The following is a 19,039-nucleotide window of genomic DNA, read 5'->3' on the forward strand; positions in this document are numbered from 1 at the left end:
GCAAATAAACAAAAGGCATAAAACCAGGACAAGATATTTTCAAGTCTTTTTTTTTTTCCTGCCAGAAGCCTAAAAGTATTAGGACCGATTCTTCTCTCCCTTAAAGAGGTGTCAGTGACTTCATTGACGTCAAAGGAGCTACAGAGGTGTCAAAAGAGAACTAGACCTATTGCTCCTTGTTAGGATGTACCACACTTGATGTCTGATGCAAAAACAACACCACAGACAGAAATGGAAGTAGAAGCAACCAGCTGCCCTTCTGGATGACATCACTTCCTGCTGTGTGCCTCTGTTTCCCTAAATGTAAAAAGAGGATAATGATACTGCCCTCCTTTGTAAAGTGCTTTGTGAGCTATAAGCTTGGAAGGACTAGATTTTTATCAGTAAATGTCGGTAACAGTCGACCTCACAGTACACACGCCAACCAACAAAATAATATTTTGATTGATAACCATCAGAATTCACAGACAGGCAGAGGAAGAAAAATGCAGCTTGAGAACTTATTAGAGTTTGATTTAAGGATAGTTACGTTGCATATTTAACCATGATAACGTTTTAACTTTTTGAATCTCAATGTCATTAAAAAAATATTGTGTGTGTCCCCCCCTACACGCACTCTCTGACCTCCACACAACTTCCTGCAATTTCTAAAATGTAAATAGATAAAAATAAAAACATGCTTAAAATCCATAATTTTGTGCAACTGAACATTTAAATTGAGAAACATTTTAAAAATGCCTAAAAATAGACATTGATATTGGTCAGATTTATATAAAAAAAATAGAAATCAAAGTCTGCCAAGCCTAGCTATAGAAAGGCCAGGTATTAATAGTATTATTATGAGGCAAACCGACACTTCTGATCTTTTAGTACCATGCCCTGGTAGCCTGATTTATGCAATCAGCCTCGCTCCTGATCATGCAGATGACAAAATGTGAGTAGAGGTTGACCCTCTGCAAAACAGCTGGACAATTCATGTTGGAAAGAAGGAGTGTACATTGCATTCTTTGCTCATGCAAACGTCCCACTGCTAGGTCAAACCCAACTCATGCTGGTGACTCAATTTACCTCAACAGGATTACTCAAGCGAGTAAAATGAGCAAGCTTTGGCCCTCAATCCATGACAATATTGCCCAAGAGAGGACTTAGTAGACACTGCGCGACCTTTCCATGCCTTAGTGTCTCATGCCGCCAGTTGTTTTACATTTTGATACTCTTCGTAATGACCCAGTGAATGAACATTATTTGGTGGTCACATGCATACTTACACGTTCCAGTGTAGTCATTCATTCATTAAAATAAAAATGAACATTTTATACTTTTTAATTCAAACTTTTCATGAATACTCACACTGTGGTCCTGCTGGCATAACTTGCTCCACTGGAATAAATGGGGCCAGATTCCCACCTGGTGTAAATGAAGGTAGCTCCATTGAAGTCAATAGATATACGCCAATTTACACTTGCTGAAAATGTGTCCCTTGCTGTTATGGGAAGGTATCTATTAATCTAAGACACTTTGGGCCTGATTCTCCTCTCCCTTTTACATCAGTATCGGTCCACTGAGGTCAGGAGACTCACAGCTTATGTCGATATCAATGAGAGGAGGATTGAAGTCTTGATATCGTCCATAAAGCCAATGCATGTTGGAATGGAATGCATGTTGCTATGGCAATGTCTGGACAGATCACATGGGAGCTGATGTCATTATCTTTGTCATAGATAACGTTACATTTTTAAATGTAACCTCCAGATATGTAAGCAACCAAGCTCTTTCTAAACTCTACACTCCCGTGATTAGAGCACCCCCTTGCTACAACTCAGCCTTATCCCTACCATTGGAGGTTTAATTAAATGATTAATTTCCTGATTTCTTACCTGAATGAGCTTCAGTTGTTAATGACTCACATAACTGGCAATAAGTGGCAACAGGAATGCTGGGGGAACATACATTGTGCAAGCATCAGGTTTTCTGACTGCAATAAAAAAAATCTGTTTTAATTCAGATTCTTTCAAGTTCTTAGGCAAAGGAAACTAGTTTTGGAAAGTTACCAACAGAAAACAAGCTACGATACGATGATGATGCCCCTAAGCCTCTAATTCTGGATCCATTATCTGTGCTGGCTGCTCATGCACCTAACTCTGCAAAAATCCAGCTCAAGACAAGGTCTCAGCTGCCTGCTTTCCTTATGCAGAGCAGTATCCCATTGAAGTTAATGGAACTAACTGCATAGCGAAGTACCATTCAAGGCAGACATGGCTGGCAGAATCTGGCTTATGAGTAATTCCACTGGCCAAGATTTTCAAAAGATTTTCTTGTGATTTTCAGGGGTTTTCACAATTTGCGATACCTTCCAGGGGACCGCTTTTCAAGAAACTGCTCTCTGAGAATCAGAGCCCCCTTAAACTGGCTCAAGTAGGGCACCCAAAAGCCAAAGTGACCAAAATCACCAGAAACTTCTGAAAATCTTGACCAGTGCGGTAAGCGCAATGAGAGCATTAACCTGAGTGAGGAGGTGCAGCATTGGACCTAAAACCAGAACGCTGTGAATTCCACTAGCAAATGTCACTACTGTGCATTGATGACTGGAAACCTCCTGTTGAATATTGTAATGTTGCAGATCAGCAGGTGAAAAACAAGCACAACAAAAACGCACCTTCACTCCTTTACTTTTAGGATTGACCCTGACTGAGAAGTCCAATAGAAATGAATAGGAAATGCTACCCTTTCTATACGTTTTTTTAAAAAAAAGATTCCTATAGAATTGAATAGATAATTCCATCCCTCCTGTATCATTTCATAGGGTGGCTCAAACAGACTGTAGACTTCTCCTTATGTACCAAATGCCATAGACCGTATCCTCCGCTGGTGTAGCTCCAATAACTTCAAGGCTGAAGAGTCTGTCTGACCCCATAAAAACAATGAGGAGTCCGGTGGTACCTTAAAGACCCTGTAGAATTTAAGTCATTTCTATAGACCCCTATTGATTTCATTCCAGTTCAAATCTACAGCGCTCTTCCTTAGGGAGCATTCACATATGATAATGCTTCCTAATGTAGTATCAGGTTTCAGAGTAACAGCCGTGTTAGTCTGTATTCGCAAAAAGAAAAGGAGGACTTGTGGCACCTTAGAGACTAACCAATTTATTTGAGCATAAGCTTTCGTGAGCTACAGCTCACTTCATCGGATGCATACTGTGGAAAGTGTAGAAAATCGTGTATAAAAAGATCTTCTACACTTTCCACAGTATGCATCCGATGAAGTGAGCTGTAGCTCACGAAAGCTTATGCTCAAATAAATTGGTTAGTCTCTAAGGTGCCACAAGTCCTCCTTTTCTTTTTCCTAATGTAGTATCGATTTTTTTTTTGGAATGAACGTGATGAACGTGGCTTCATCTTTGAAAGCCATTTCAACAGTCAATTGCAGCTCTGTTTGCCATAGCTAAAAAAAAAAAAAAATGAATTAAAGCTAAAAAAGCTTAAAGCTAAGCCTTTCAAAATTGCCTCGAGGATTTGCACACCCAACTCCCACTAAAATGATCAAGAGTTGGTCGTCTAAATTCCCAAGGAGCCTTTGAAAAATCTCTCTCTCACATACACACACATATATGCACACCAGTGCTGTAATAGCCGAAACTGGCATTATTGGTGTCTTTAGGTATGCAGATTTCTAAGCAGATTGTGTATCATGTCCTCTGCAATAAGAACGTGCAGCCCCTTTGCAATGTAAGAACCATCCCCCAAGCCCTGCAAAGACTTTGAGCATGGAAGTAACTTTACCGGTTAAAGTCAATTGTATTGTTCACGTTAATAGAGCAGCTGGTGTGGTCGTTTACAGACGCTAGCTCTGTGATAGTGGATGATCCAGCGACTAGTCCTGACACACAGGAGTAGCCTCTTCATGCCAAATCTCATGAGTCAGAGTTTCAGAATCAGGCCTACAATCTTGTTTAATTAAAAAAACAACAACCCTGCTGTGCAAGGGCAAGTAAGTGCACTCCGTTACTTTCTTGCCCACAAACAATGCATTTTTCAGAGCCAGGCGGCTACCTAGGTGTGTTTGACAAGACAAGTCGCTGCAAGGTATGTCAAGCCCATGAATGCAGCGGCTCAGCTCTGCATCCCATGCCAAGTGCTCCGAGCGGATAAAAGAAGCGGCTCCCAGCTCTCACCTCAGAGGGGTTCCATCTCCTTCGCTCTCTGCTCTTCTCCCTGCAGCACAGCTTCTATTCCTGCACTTTGCTCCCCACTCGTTTCGTTCTCAATTGAACGAGCCACCATGAGTCGAATCTCCATGAGAAAATCAACGAGCGGGGGTGGAAGCAAGACCTTCAGCTCAGGTTCTGCTGGCTTAGGTGGAGGTTTTGGTGGCGGCGGTGGTGGTGGCAGAAGCAGCTTCAGCTCGGTCTCTGTCTCTCGGGTCGGAGGAGGAAGAGCTGGCAGCTTTGGAGGTGGTGGCGGTGGCGGTTTTGGAAGCAGAAGCCTATATAGCCTAGGTGGAAATAAAAGAGTTTCCTACAGTACCGTCAGCGGAGGTCTCCGGAGTGGATTTGGTGGTGGTGGATACAGTTTTGGTGGAGGAGCAGGCTCTGGCTTTGGTTTCGGTGCTGGAGCAGGCGGTGGTTTTGCTCTCGGTGGAGGTGGTGGGTATGGGTTGGGTGGTGCTGGCGGTGGCTATGGGTTGGGTGGCCCTGGGTTCGGTGGAAGGGGTGGCCCTGGGTTTCCCATTTGCCCACCCGCTGGCATCCACGAAGTGACCGTCAACCAGAGCCTCTTGGCGCCGCTCCACCTGGATATCGACCCGGAGGTCCAGAAAGTGAAAGTGCAGGAGAGGGAACAGATCAAGACCCTCAACAACAAATTTGCTGGCTTCATTGACAAGGTGAGCACCTGTCCTGAATCCACAGGCTGCAAAGTATCTTCTCTGGATTGTTCAGTGTCTTCAAGAAAAAAAATTGAATGCTATCCTTTTCCATGAGCATGTGTTGCCTGGGCAATTTCTGTATTCACCATGGTTTATCCACAGGCGGTGGATTATTAGTATTAGGAGAAATCGCTGATTTAAAAACCAGGAATTTTTCTTAAATCTCCATTTCACGCTGCGGGGACAATAAACTGTTGTTTTTTAAAAATCCTTCTCAGCCTTTCACTTGATGATAAACTCTCCGCTAGTGTAATTCGGTGGAGCTCCATTGGATTCAATGGGGTTACATTGATTTGAAGTAGTTGTGAATCTGGGGCCAGATTTTCAAAGATATTTAGGCACCTAAAGATAGGCCCCTAGTGGGCTTTACAAAAGTACCCAAGTAGGTAAGTGCCTAACCTGCTTAAGTTCTTTTGAAAATCCCGCTTGCATCTTTAGGTTTCTAAATGCCATTGAAAATCTGGCACCTGGTCCCAAAATGCCTACATGAAAAGTACCTGTCATATCCTCCCTACTCCCATCTCTCTCTCTCTCTTTCTCGCTCTCTGCCCTGAACTGAACAAATCAACTTTTTTCTCCTCAATGGTTTTGTGAATTGTTTGAATGGGTTTAAGCACCTGCCCATGGGTTCTGTTTTTCCCCCAGGTCCGATTCTTGGAGCAACAGAACAAAGTATTGGAGACCAAATGGACTCTACTGCAGGAACAGGGCCAGACGACCATCAAACGGAGCCTGGAGCCTCTTTTTGACGCCTATATTAATAACCTCAGGAGGCAGCTAGATAACCTCTTGGGGGAGAGAGGAAGGCTGGATTCAGAACTGAGGAACATGCAAGACATGGTGGAGGATTTTAAGAACAAGTAAGAAAGTCTGCATTAAAATCTAGGCTATTGGCATGCATGAAAAACCAAGCCAGGCATTTCATACTGTACTGAGTATCAAAATGCCTTACATGGGCATCATGTGGCATTTGCTGCTACTCAAAGCAGATGCATACACTGAGCCAGATTCTGATCTTGGAGCATCTGGCTCTAGCTCCATTGAAGGTCAGTGGAATTACTCTAGCGTAACTGAGATCAGAATTTGACCCACTGATTTGTTAAAAATTAAACAGCAGAGGCTTTTAAAATTCATATTCACAAGTATAGTTGATGTGCAAAAATTTCAAAAGCACCGTAAGTGACTTAGAAGCTTAAGTCCCATTTTCAAAAAGTGACCTAGCACTTAGAACTAAGACCCATTGACTTCTGATTTTCAAAAGTGACAGGTACTTAGGTGCCTAAATCCTACTGGCTTTCAGTAGGACTTAGGCGCTTTTGAACATTTTACCCCATATCTAAAATGCCTTCTCTCCATCGCTCATATATACAAGACACTCTTAACCTTTGCATCCTATAAAGCATTAGGTAGCAAGACTGGCAAAGTGCCGATCTGAGAAAATTACACTTGAGGATCAGAAAAGTTTAAATAGATAGATGTGTTTTTAGGAATCTGCACATAATGTTGGCATGGTGGAATGGAATGAATTGGCTTCTAGTATTCATTTGTGTTTTTTGTATTTGTATCTTTCATTGGCTTTTTTAATGGTCCAAAATAATACAGTCTATTTTACTCATTATACTATGGTTTCTGGAGGATGGAAATACTGCATGGGAAATAGACTGTGTCTTATTTCAAATCCCACTTCGTTGCCTCTTTCATCTCATTCCCATGCCAAAATCGGATACAGAGTTGGCAAAAGCCTTCTGGAGACATCCAGATCACCTTTGCCGCAGCACGGTCAAGATAATGCTTCCTTTCTCCTATCTTTCCAAGACCCACCCTGCCTCTTTGATTTAGCCCTAAGCCATGAAGTTTCACAGAAGCATATTTTTAGCTTAACGAAGTGCTTTTGCAAAACTCCAGCTAAAAGATCTTGGAATAAATTGTACAGTTAGGTAGACAGGCTGATTTATGATGTATTTACAGGCATTTCCATGGCAGTTGCATCTAAAGCAATTAGTGACACTTGATAATGGGCCCTAATCCTGCAAAGATTTTAACCACATGCTTAACTTGATGCCTGGTGGGTAGCTCCACGGGTTTCAGCTGGGACTAATAAGAATGCAGAAAGTTAACCATGTGGGTAATTCTGTGCAGGTTTCGGGTGAGTAACCAACCAGTAGGTACCCTTACATCTGGGGCTAGATTTTAAGCAAGTGTGTCAGTTCTGATCTCTGTACTATTTTTCAAATGTAGACCCCTTCTTTCAGCAAGCCACAGCTAAAGAAAATTGGTGGTACTTATATGGCCCCAGGCTGCACAGCATCTGAGCAGCTCGCAGTTGTGAACGTGTTTATCTTAACACCCCTTCACTAGCAGTGCTAGTGTCCTTCTTAAAGATGGGGAATGGAGGCATGGAGCCATGAAGGATAACATTTTCCCAGTGCTTAAGTCACTTTAAAATGTATGATTCCATCAAAGTCCAAGGGAAGTTTGTAGCAGAGCAAGGATTTGAACTTAGGTTTCTGACCTCATGTGCCTGCACCCGACACACTGGACCATTTCCCTCTCAGGCAGTTGTAGGCGAAATGCTACAATTAGCCACTTCACGATGTGGATTCTGCTACCACCAGACCTGGTACCACTAGCTAAGCTTGGAGACACAGTGGTGAGATTTTCATAGGCACAGGTTGCATCTAGGCACCCAACGCCCATTGATTTTCAGTGGCAGTTGGGCCCCTAACAGCTCTGGATTTAAAATCCTTCCCCCTCTCCCCATGGCCCCTATCATTTGGAATAGGAGCGGCTTGCATCATAGAAATGTAGGACTGGAAGGGACCTTGAGAGATCTTCTAGTCCAGTCCCCTGCACTCAAGGCAGGGTCTGTGCCTTCTCCACTAGTCACTCAAGCTGATGGGTCCTGATCGAGCACTCTCTCTCAACAGATATGAAGATGAAATCAACCGGCGCACAGCTGCAGAGAATGACTTTGTAGTGCTCAAGAAGGTGAGTAGAGCAGCGTCACTCATGGGCCTGAGTCCGAGAGGCGTGTGGTACCCACAGAGTCCAACCAGCACCAGTGGGAGCTGTGGACCCCCCCAGCCCCTGCTCGACTGGGACCTGTCTGGGAATTACAGCTCAAACTGGCATTGGAATGTTTAGCAATACATTGTGGACGAGGTCCTCAGCTGGAGTAAATTGGTATGGTGTAATTCACCTTGGAAATGAAACCCCTTCAGGGCTGAGAGGAAGAAAGCCTCTTCCCTACTGGCTGCATGCTTGTTACACGGAAAACAGTGGCTGGTGGCTATGCCTAGTGGTAAATCTAGTAGCCCCGCCCTTACCCTCTTGCACCCTAAACCTTTGCCACCCCCAAATCCAGGGTCTCCGGGGCTGAGAAGGGCTGGCACAAGGCACTTGGCACCAGCTACCCAGAAACTGCTGTAGGAACTGCAGTCAGAACTACCAGGATGTCCCTTTCCAGCCTGAGAGCTGGCTGCCCTACCCCCGTAACTCTCCTTGCTCACCCTCCTATCCCTCTGCCCACACCACACCCCTAACATCCCCGCACCGATTGGCACAACACTGCCCCTCCCGCACCAAGTGGTACTACCTCAGTTCTGCTCACCTAGGACCATCCCTGGCCACAAAAGAAGGGACCGGCCTTGCCCTTTAATCACACACTTTAAAAGCACTTGTACATCACGATAGAGTGACTTCTCAGGCAATAACACTCTGCTAAGGCTGATGACAGCGGACAGGTGGTTTTTTTGCTGTTGTCACCAGCGCCCTTTGGCTGACTCTGTAGCTCGTCAGGATGTCCGTGACCTTTGTCTTCTTTCCTTTAGGATGTAGATGGCTCCTACATGAACAAGGTCGAGTTGCAGGCGAAAGCAGACGCGCTGGCAGATGAAATTAATTTCCTGAGAGCTCTGTATGAAGCGGTAAGCAGCTGCCCCCCACTGTTTTAGAAACTTAGAGAGTTCCCCACCCTACCGCACCAGGCACTGATGCCAATCTATGGTATTTGTATGGTCCCCTTTAACATGGGACCTGGCACCTCGTAGTCATCAGTGTATTTATCAAAATTTTCAATGGTAAAATTTCCAAACATTTTTGTTGGTTTCATTCTGCTTTTCGAGTTCGGTTTTTGAAAAGCCCCAAAAAGGAATGTTGGTTTTAATTCAAATTAAATCAAAATGGACCAAAAAAACCCAAAAAACCTTGGTTTTATTAGAGGTTGAAATTGTCCACACCAAAAAAATCAAAACATTTTGAATGAAAAATTGTTGCTTAACATTGTTTATGACTACTTATTACCTGCATTACGGTAGCACCTAGGAGCCACAGTCACGGACCATGACCCCACTGCGCTAGGTGCAGTACAAATGCAGAACAAAAAGAGATCCCCTGCCCCAAAGAACTTGCAATCTAAGTATAAAAAAAGAGGGGAAAGGCGGAGACTGACAGACAGACAGGGGAGCCCAAGGAAACAGAGAGACACAAGTAGTCAGCAGAATGGGCAGGGATCTCAGGGCACCAGCTGCCTCATGGGTGTCAGCTCTACATACAATGCAAATGACCCAGGCTTTGCATATCTTCTAGGAACTGAGCCAGATGCAGCAGCAGGTCTCCGACACCTCCGTCATCCTGTCTATGGACAACAACCGAAGCCTGGACCTGGACAGTATCATCAGGGAGGTCAAAGCGCAGTACGAGGAGATTGCCAACAGGAGCAGAGCTGAGGCGGAGTCTTGGTACCAGTCCAAGGTGAGTAACCAGGATCATGAGTGGGACTGAAGGCCAATAATGTTCTGGGCTTTTTTTATTCCTCTTATTGCATTCAGTTCCTCACATAGCACCATGGTAGCCAATGGGAGCTTTATCCTTGACTCTGACGGGTACAGGATCACATTTTAGAATGATCAAGTTTGCCAGAAGCTGGGAGTAGAGGACAGGGGATGGATCACTCAATGATTGTCTGTTCTGTTTATTCCCTCTCAAGTACCTGCCATTGGCCACTGTTGGCAGACAGGATACTGGGCTAGACAGACCTTTGGTCTGACCCAGTACGGCCGTTCTTAAGTTACATCAGGAATGGATTTGGCTCATTGCACACAGTAATAACAATAGTAAATGACTCTGCAGAGATTTTCATCATTAGTTCTCAAAACACTTAACAGTGGTGGATAAGTATAGTTTTAAATATGGGGAAACTGAGGCAAGTACCGTTTAAGTGATTTGACACTGGTTGCCCAAAGAGTCAGTGGCAGAGCCAGCACTAGAAGCCAGGTCTCGTGACTCCCACATTACTGTTTTAACCACTAGGCCACAGTGTCTATAGTCCTTGGGGTGCAAGGCTGGGAATGCTTTCTTTATCGTAGTAATTACAAGTGTGTCTTTGCTCTAGACGCAACATTAAGAATAAGTGGAAACACATTTGGGTTCCAAGTCCTGTGATTACTAACGCTAGATGAACACACAAGGCCCAGCTGTATACATACACCTTTGCCCTGCTAGTGTCTGGAGGCTTCTGAAGTACAAGACATAGGGCTCCCAAGCTATTTAAATGGATACTATCCAGTTCCTCAAGCTGCAGTAAGTAATGGGTCGTGTTCTCCCTCCCCCGCACCCTTATGTCTGAATATTTAGTTTGAGGAGCTGCAGATCTCCGTCGGGCGGCACGGTGATGACTTGCGCAACACAAAGGTCGAAATTTCCGAGATCAACCGGGTGATCCACAGGCTGCGGAATGAAATCGACAATGTGAAGAAGCAGGTACGGTGGAGCATCTCGTGACCTGGGGCCAGCTAGTGGTTGGGCGTGGAGCACAGGCCGGGGGCAGGAGGGAGCGTGTGCGCTGAACAACGGTTCGGCTGATGGGTTCGGAGCAGGGAGGTGGTTGAGGGTCATCTCGTTTTGTAAGAAATGGTGATGCCAGCCTGAAGGAAGTGTGCACGGGACGCTGTGCATTGCATACCAAGCACTCACACTTGCAAGGCCTCCATTACCGTGATAGCTCATGTCTCTCCCGAATCTCTAGCCACTGGCCCCTCCTTTCACTCAACTCTTCTAACTCTCAGTGGTAATTTTCTGGTGGTCCATGGAGCAGTTCTAGGCTAGTGCTCTAACCACTGGGCCATCCTTCCTCTTTCTTCCTCTATTAAAAACAGTAAAGCAGCTCTAGTTTACACCAGCTGAGGATCTGGCCACATCATGGCCAGAGGGACTCTACCCAAGATGCAATACACACTGCCGATAAGCTTGAGAACCACTGATATTGAGTACATATCTGTTTGCCCCTTACTTACACAAATTTGATTCACGTTAATGGAGGGGCTGCTGATTTACACCACTGTAAGTGAAAGGGGTCTCATGCCCATTCCATTCAGTGAAATTACTCCTGGTTTACAGTACTGTAAGCAAAAGAGGAATGACACCCAGTGGAGTTACTCCCAATTTACACTGGAGCATGCAAAAGAGAATCATACCCATTGACTTCAGTGCAGTGACTCCTGACTTACACTGTCACATGCGAAAGAGAATCGTATCCATTGACTTCAGTGGAGTGACTCCTGATTTGCATCTGTGCATGCGAAAGAGAATCATATCCATTGACTTCAGTGGAGTGACTCCTGATTTGCACAAAGGGGACTCATGCTAATGATTTCAGTGATCTGTTTATTACTCCAGGCTTACATGGGCTTACATGCCCAGAGTGAGCTTTCACTCTCACATTTGGTTACCCCATTAAATAATAACCACACTTCAATGTTCCCGGTTCGCAGTGCGCCAACCTACAAGCGGCCATTACCGAGGCCGAGGAGCGCGGCGAACTGGCCCTCAAGGACGCCCGAGCAAAACTGGCTGAGCTGGAGGACGCCCTGCAGAAGGCCAAGTCAGACTTGGCCCGCCAGCTGCGGGAGTACCAGGACCTGATGAACGTCAAGCTGGCCCTGGATATCGAGATCGCCACCTACAGGAAGCTGCTGGAAGGAGAGGAGAGCAGGTGGGTGCACGATGCAATGCCACCACAGCCCTGAGGCAAGTGAGCAGCCCAATTGCTCCCCTGAGCGCAGGATGCGAGATTGGAACCCTATAATTCCGGGTATGTCTACCCAGCAACGGCGAGGTGTGACCGCAGAACCCGTGCTAGCCCTGACTGGGCAGTGACACAGGCTCCCCACGTGGGTACGCACCCAGGCTTGGACTCAAGCGGCTAGTCTGTACTGCTGTGGCTTTGCTGCTATTTTTAATGAGCTGGGCTGATCAAAGCTGCCTTGGGTATGTCTATCACACATGCAGCATTGACACCTCCCAACTGCAGCGTAGACATACACCCAACGAGGGACGGAACAAAGGCTAAATTTTTGTGTGAGCAAATAAGGTGCCTTCCTTCATGTTTGCACAGCTCCTAGCGAACTGCGAGTGGCACCGGAAATATGTCCCAGTAATTAGAAGAAGATAGGTAAAATGCCGCTGTAATTGGAGCAGAGATGGGATAAGGTGCTGCAAATGCAATCCCATGACTGTGAGTACTGTGAGCTAGATTAGATGAGACTGATGTGTGATGCTTGACTGATGTTCAGAGTTTAAAGATGGGAATCCTAGTGCTGGAAGCTTTCATAAGGCTGAAAATCTAGCTGACAAAACTATATGTGTGAGGTGGGCTGGTGACTAGTCCCTCCTTTTTCATTGTTTTCATCCGCACTCTAAATGTTTTACCTAAACATCTCATCCGGACATTGGGCACATTTCAGCTGGCTCCAAAGCTGGCTGAACAACGGGAGAGGGAAAATTCACCAAAATTCAGAAAACTTCCAGTCTTCCCCCTTTCATTTTTCCATGGCCTTAAAAAAAGTTTTTCCCTGAAATTTCCAATCCGGTTGGCTCTAATAAGTAATGGAGCTGGAATTTTCAAAGGGAGTAGGTAAGGCCTTTTTGAAAATTCCAGCCTATGCTCCTAAATCAATTCAGACTCGAAATAAGGTGCAACTTACCTAGGGCCAGGGTAGATTCTCCATCGCTATAGGTCTTTAAGTCAAGACTGGGGGCCTTTCTAAAAGATATGTGCTGGCTCAACCAGGACTTATGGGTGCAGGAATCCCTACAGGAGATTCTCAGGCATGGGTTATCAGAGTAGATGAGCACAATGGTCCCTTCTGGCCTTAATGTCTGCAAATCTGTCTGTATCGGTCATTGGCTGCCTGTGAGTTGAGGGCGCCACTTACATCCTTTCCTTCCTGTCTCTCTCTTCCCTAACAGGCTGGCAGGAGAGGGAGTTGGACCCGTGAGCATCTGTAAGTGATTCGAACTCTGACCTATCATTGGCTTTTCCAAATGAAGTGGATGTCTGGGTTTGGTTTCCCTCTGGAAAGCACAGAGGTCTCAGCTGTTGTGCTTGTCGTTTTGCAGCGGTGGTCAGCTCCTCAACTGGATACAGCGCTGGAAGCAGCCTAGGAGGAGGATACGGAGGTGGGCTTTCCATGGGAGGTGCCGGAGGAGGTGGCAGCTACGGTCTCAGCATGGGAGGCGGAGGTGGCAGCTACGGTCTCAGCATGGGAGGCGGCAGCGGATTCAGCGTTGGCGGCGGTGGCGGTGGCGGATTTGGCTACGGAGGTGGGCTCGGCGTTGGAGTGGGCAGCAGTTTCAGCTCTGGAAGCGGAAGAGGCCTGGGTGGAAGTCTGAGCTCCGGCGGGAAGAGCAGCTCCAGCGTGAAAATCGTATCCAAGACCACTTCCAGCAAAAAATCCATCAGATAAAGATGAGGCCCCCAGCGATCCCTGCATGAATGAAAACACGTTTCCTAACTACTGAAAGCAAGTGCAGCCCTTAGAAATCCATTGTGTAAATAGCTGAGCTAAGCCCCTCACTCATGTCCTTTCACCTTTTCCCCGTGGATTGGGTTCAGCCAGGATCTTACCATGGAAATCAGGAAGGTTGTTGGCCAAAGCATTGGTTGCAATCTGTTTCACATGTGGGGTTCTGACCAGCACAGAGGCCAGACCGTATTCCTGATTCGGCACGTGCTTTATCGTTAATTCCCATGGGAATCGTGAACTTAAAGATGAGCTGAAGCGCTTTGCTGAATCAGGACCTGTCTGATCACCACGCCCAGTTAAATCCATCACTCACAGCTGATGGGAAGGGGGATTTCCATTTTCATGCTGTGCAAACGTGCCTAGATATATGTTGCCTGAAATCCCTTTCCTGTTTGGGCGTGTTCATTTAATTCACAGTAAAAAGAAAATTTGTAGCGGCAGCCTCACGAAATTCCAATCCGTCTGTTCTAGCCAAAGATAATAGTTACACGACACTATAATACGGTAAGATCTGTGCCCCAACATGCGTTCTAAGATGCGGGTGTCCTCCTTGCAACCAAAAACTATCTTCAGCGCTGTCATTTTCATGTGTGATCCGGAGGAAAAGGTGATTGCTTTTTTGGTGTATAAACTGAAGCACTGATTTCTAATTCTTTGTCCTCATGGCTACCGCCCCTTGACTTTCGGGCGTATGGTACCGTATGTCCAATAAACAGCATGTGTCATTTTTAAACTGTCGTTTTCCTGTTTTTTCCTCCCCAAAATATTCTGAGGTGTATTATCATAGCAACAAGAGGACCCCAATTGAGAGCAGGTCTCCATAGTAGGAGCGTCGCCAGCAGATCGAGGGAAGTGGTTATTCCCCTCTCTTCGTCACTGGTGAGGCCACACTTGGAGTATTGCATCCAGTTTTGGTCCCCCCCACTACAGAAAGGATGTGGACAAATTGGAGAGAGCCCAGCGGAGGGCAACGAAAATTATCAGGGGGCTGGGGCACATGACTTATGAGGAGAGGCTGAGGGAACTGGGCTTATTTAGTCTGCAGAAGAGAAGAGTGAGGCGGGATTTGATAGCAGCCTTCAATTACCTGAAGGGGGGTTCCAAAGAGGATGGAGCTTGGCTGTTCTCAGTGGTGGCAGATGACAGAACAAGAAGCAATGGTCTCAAATTGCAGTGGGGGAGGTCAAGGTTGAATATTAGGAAACACTATTTCACTAGGAGGGTGGTGAAGCACTGGAATGGGTTAGCTAGGGAGGTGGTGGAATCTCCATCCTTAGAGGTTTTTAAGGCTCGGCTTGACAAAGCCCTGGCTGGGATGATTTAGTGGGTGTTGGTCCTGCTTTGAGCAGGGGGTTGGACTAGATGACCTCCTGAGGTCTCTTCCAACCCTAATCTGCTATAATTCTATGAGCTCAGGCCTGCTGAATTTCAGGCCAGGACATTAACCAGAAAAAATCCTCCTTTTCCCCTGAAGCTGCACACATTTGAAGAAGTGGACAAAGAGGAGTGGGGCGGATAGCAGGCGCCAAATGTTTAGCAAGGTTTCATGCCTCAATGTTTATTGGCAGTGTCTAAACCATTATAACACCTCTCCCCCCCCCCCAAATCCTTATTTAACTGTGGAAATGCTGAAATACACCAATGAAACTCAGTGCGTTCAGAATAAGAATTTGTGGAATACAGTGGGAACAGGTGACATCCCCAAACTGGCCCTACCCTAGCAGACACATGCAATGGGTACTGTGGCTGGTCCTTCACAATGGGTACAACCCACCCCTTACCTTTCTGGAGTTTAACTTTATTTTTACTGAAGGCTGAGATTTTCAACTGGTCTTAGAGAAACTGGATTCCTACCCAGATCCCTCAGGTGGCCAGAAATCTCAGCTTAAAAACCTACAACATGGCTTCACAAATGTCTCTTTGTCCCCAAGCGCCCTCTAGTGGTGGCTTCTCAAGCTTTCGCTCTGCTCTTCCCTCTAGATCTCTCTTACCCCAGAAACACACTCCTCCTTTTAATGGTGCGAATGAGACCCACCCAGTCTGAGTACCAGGCTGACCAGTACAATAGCTCTGCAATCTGACTCCCAGTGACAACCAGAGAAGCAACAGAATTAGAAATGTTTGTTAAGAAGGAAACACTGTCCATATTTCATGAACATAACTGTATAAATGATCCATGGAGGGTAATTCAACCCTGTTGTCTGTGATCAGACACCATAGCCAACAACTTGGCTGTGGGACAGACCAAGGGGAAATTCCAACTCCACCAGGTATTGTTTACATTGCAATGGCAGGGTGCTTTCCAGCAGCATGGTTTCTAGGGCTTTGTTTTGTTAAGCGGAATAAGAGAATTACCCTCCTTCCAGGAGAAATGAAGAGATGTTAGACTATTGATGAACTAAGTGTTGCAAGAGCATATGGTCTGCCTTAAGTTGGAACCAGATCTCTTAGTCCTGTCGGCACCCCTGATCAATTAAGGTGGGGAATTTCTAAAGGGGCCTCCAATGGAAGCTGGATGCTTAATAGCCTTTAGGTGTCTTTGGAAACCTCAGCTTACACACAGAACGATTCCCATGTAGCTTTTTGCTTCTTCAACCCACCGCTAAATAGCAGGGATACCAAAACTGAGGGGGGGGCTCTTAGTGGAAATACCATGGAGGCTCCTTCCCTATGTAAACACACATGTGCTGGGATTGGGGGAGGTGACAATGGGACCCAGAGAGTCTGGAGCAGGTGCAATGGGGCCCAAAGGTGTTGGGATGCAGGTAGGAACCCCCAGGACCTGCCTGCCTCCCTCCTGCCCACTGAACCTCAGAACTTATCTTCACTCCCCTCCTATCCTCCCAAACCCTGGCCCCATTCACAGGGAGCTTTCACCCCGCCCCCAGCTAAATAGGTCCTGTTCATAGAAAGGAGGCAACAGTACTCCACGATGTATTTAGATTCCTGCCTCTAGAGCCTTCAGTCCTATGCAGAGCTGGCTTAAGAGAACAAATCCACCTTAAACTGGATAGTGAAGACATCGGGTTTTGATGGCCCCTAATAGCCACAGAACATGGTTCTGGAGATGAATTAACAGTTCCCTAAACTCTACAGAGATGTTCTAGAGGAGCGTTAACAAATGCTCCCACAAGAATCACCCCCTGTGACGCCCACTGGATCTGTGACGGACAGTCCACGGGCTCAGCTGTCATTGACACATTTGATCTCTTAAGGAAATACAGCCCCTTTTAAAAGTGGACCCAAGAGGAGTTTCCTTCCGGCTGAAATGCAGGTCAAACCCAGCCAAGAATCTCCTAGGGCTGAATTCTAGATGCTTAGGGCCTGATCCTTCATTGTCCTGCTCCTTGTGCAGTGATTTACAAAAGTGTGAAGTGAGTGTGATAACTGCAGTGAGACCCAGATTGCACGCTTCCCTGCAGAGCCCCCTAGCCTGCAAACAAGACCAGGAAAACCCCAGAGGATTTAGAGAGCCGGGAACCAAGCCGAGAATCATTTCTAATTCTGTTATTTTTCTGGTTGTCACTGGGAGTCAGAAGCCGGGAATCAAGCCCGTAGAGTCTAATACATTGTACACATACTAGGATAATGGGAACACTCAGTTAATCGCTATACAGGCTTCTAGATGCATAGATTCCAAGGCCAGAAGTCCCTGTGATCATCCAGTCTGACCTCCTGCATAACCCAGGCCAGAAAAATCCCCGCAAATAATTCTTAGAGCAGATCAATGGAGGTGGTTCAAAGGAGCCTCTGAAATATTACAATCTACGAAGGAGGAACTGAGACTGCAGATCTGCAGTATGGTGGCCATGAATAAAACCTGTGGTTCTGAAGAGGGGCAAAGAGACAGAGGCAAGTTACACCACAGAAGGCTAAGTGCCAGCGAAGATTGCTGCCTCAGGAGAAGATGTCGTGGAGAGAGCAAGTCACACCTACACTTCAAAGCAATCTAAGAGCATGAGTGGCCTCCGGGTACCGCTGGCGGGCGGGGACATGCTAGCAAAGGAGTGGATCGCCCTGTTCCATGGTAACGCCCTGGTGGATTTCATCCCAGTTTGTTCCTTCAGGGAAGGAGGTTTTTTGGTCCTATGCCCCTCTGAGGTCATGTGCATCCTCCAGCTGCTCAGGAGCTTGTCACACAGTCCTCCCACGCCTAGGCAGTACCGATGGCTTGGAGACCTGGCCTCCTGCCATGATTGCCCCTGGCCAGGTCCCTACCACCTTTAAAGGGCTCTTCCCCAGTTAAAGGGAGCCCCCCAGGCTGTATTCCCTTCTCTCTCTAATTGCTACAGGGAAAGCAGGAGGGGGCAATGCGTGTCTCACTGCCCAAACCCAGCCCAACCCCTCTTCCATCTCCCTTCCGATCCATGCAACCCTGACCCAACGGAGAACGCCCTTCAAGGCATGAGGCAGAGGGAGGTTGTACTGTGAAATTGTCTGACCTCCCTTTCCCTGCAGGAGGGGTAAGATCCATGCTTGGATGAACGGATTCGTACCTGGATTTTGGAGGCATGATCTGTCCTGGAGCAAGGGTGGCGTCTCACAGACAGACTTGATCGCTGAGCTTCTGTGATGCAAAGAAACAGAAGGCAAGACTGACACACACACTTGTATGGCAACTGTCAGTAGTTTAGCCATTGACCCATCTCTGCTGTCGCTATGAAATTCCTAGGTGTGGCCTCTGACGGAGAGCTGCATTAGACCAGTCATCTTTCCTTTGATCTTCTCTTGCATGTCTATTAAACTTTGCTTCATTTAAGACACTTTTGAAAGAAGCTGGGTTGGGAAATGACATTTTTCGAGAGGACATAAAAAAATAATTTTCCAGCCAAATCTGAAAAAAAAAAAAAAGTTTAAATGAAGCAAAGCTTATTAGAAACGTTTTGTCACTTTCTTTGAAAACCCCCAAACTCCACATTGTTCGGCTTTGGAAATTTTTCTAGGAAAACTGAACTTCAAAAAGGAACTCGATAAGTTCATGGAGGATCGGTCCATCAATGGCTATTAGCCAGGATGGGCAGGGATGGTGTCCCTAGCCTCTGTTTGCCAGAAGCTGGGAATGGGCGACAGGGGATGGATCACTTGATGATTACCTGGCATCAAGTGTTTTGTTCATTCCCTCTGGGGCACCTGGCACTGGCTACTGTTAGAAGACAGATACTGGGTTAGATGGACCATTGGTCTGACCCAGTATGGCCGTTCTTATGTTCTCATGAACTTGCTTTGGTAGAAATTTCCATTACATTGAAAAGGCATTTTCTATCCAAAAAATATTTAAATGGAACATTTTCAACCAGTTCTAATTCTTTCAT

The 19,039-nt window shown here is 46.2% G+C and overlaps 1 protein-coding gene across 1 annotated transcript; it reads left to right on the forward strand.

The window, feature by feature from the left end:
• The first annotated feature begins 4,163 nt into the window (after positions 1-4,163).
• On the forward strand, positions 4,164-14,460 carry LOC125629331 (keratin, type II cytoskeletal 5-like). The gene is made up of 9 exons (XM_075121623.1): positions 4,164-4,881; positions 5,569-5,783; positions 7,851-7,911; positions 8,754-8,849; positions 9,511-9,675; positions 10,558-10,683; positions 11,694-11,914; positions 13,171-13,205; positions 13,321-14,460. The coding sequence occupies exons 1-9, from the start codon at positions 4,279-4,281 to the stop codon at positions 13,665-13,667; spliced, it is 1,869 nt and encodes a 622-aa protein (XP_074977724.1). The 5' UTR covers positions 4,164-4,278; the 3' UTR covers positions 13,668-14,460.
• The last annotated feature ends 4,579 nt before the right edge of the window (positions 14,461-19,039 follow it).

This window comes from Caretta caretta, chromosome 20 (genome assembly GCF_965140235.1).
Source record: "Caretta caretta isolate rCarCar2 chromosome 20, rCarCar1.hap1, whole genome shotgun sequence".
In the NCBI taxonomy this organism is placed as follows: domain Eukaryota; kingdom Metazoa; phylum Chordata; order Testudines; family Cheloniidae; genus Caretta; species Caretta caretta.

Bases quoted from the DNA above. Each gene is read 5' to 3' on its own strand.
- LOC125629331 (XM_075121623.1), top strand. From the start codon at position 4,279: ATGAGTCGAATCTCCATGAGAAAATCAACGAGCGGGGGTGGAAGCAAG. The intron at 7,912-8,753 runs GTGAGTAGAGCA...TCTTTCCTTTAG, and splicing joins ACTTTGTAGTGCTCAAGAAG to GATGTAGATGGCTCCTACAT. The intron at 8,850-9,510 runs GTAAGCAGCTGC...CATATCTTCTAG, and splicing joins TGAGAGCTCTGTATGAAGCG to GAACTGAGCCAGATGCAGCA.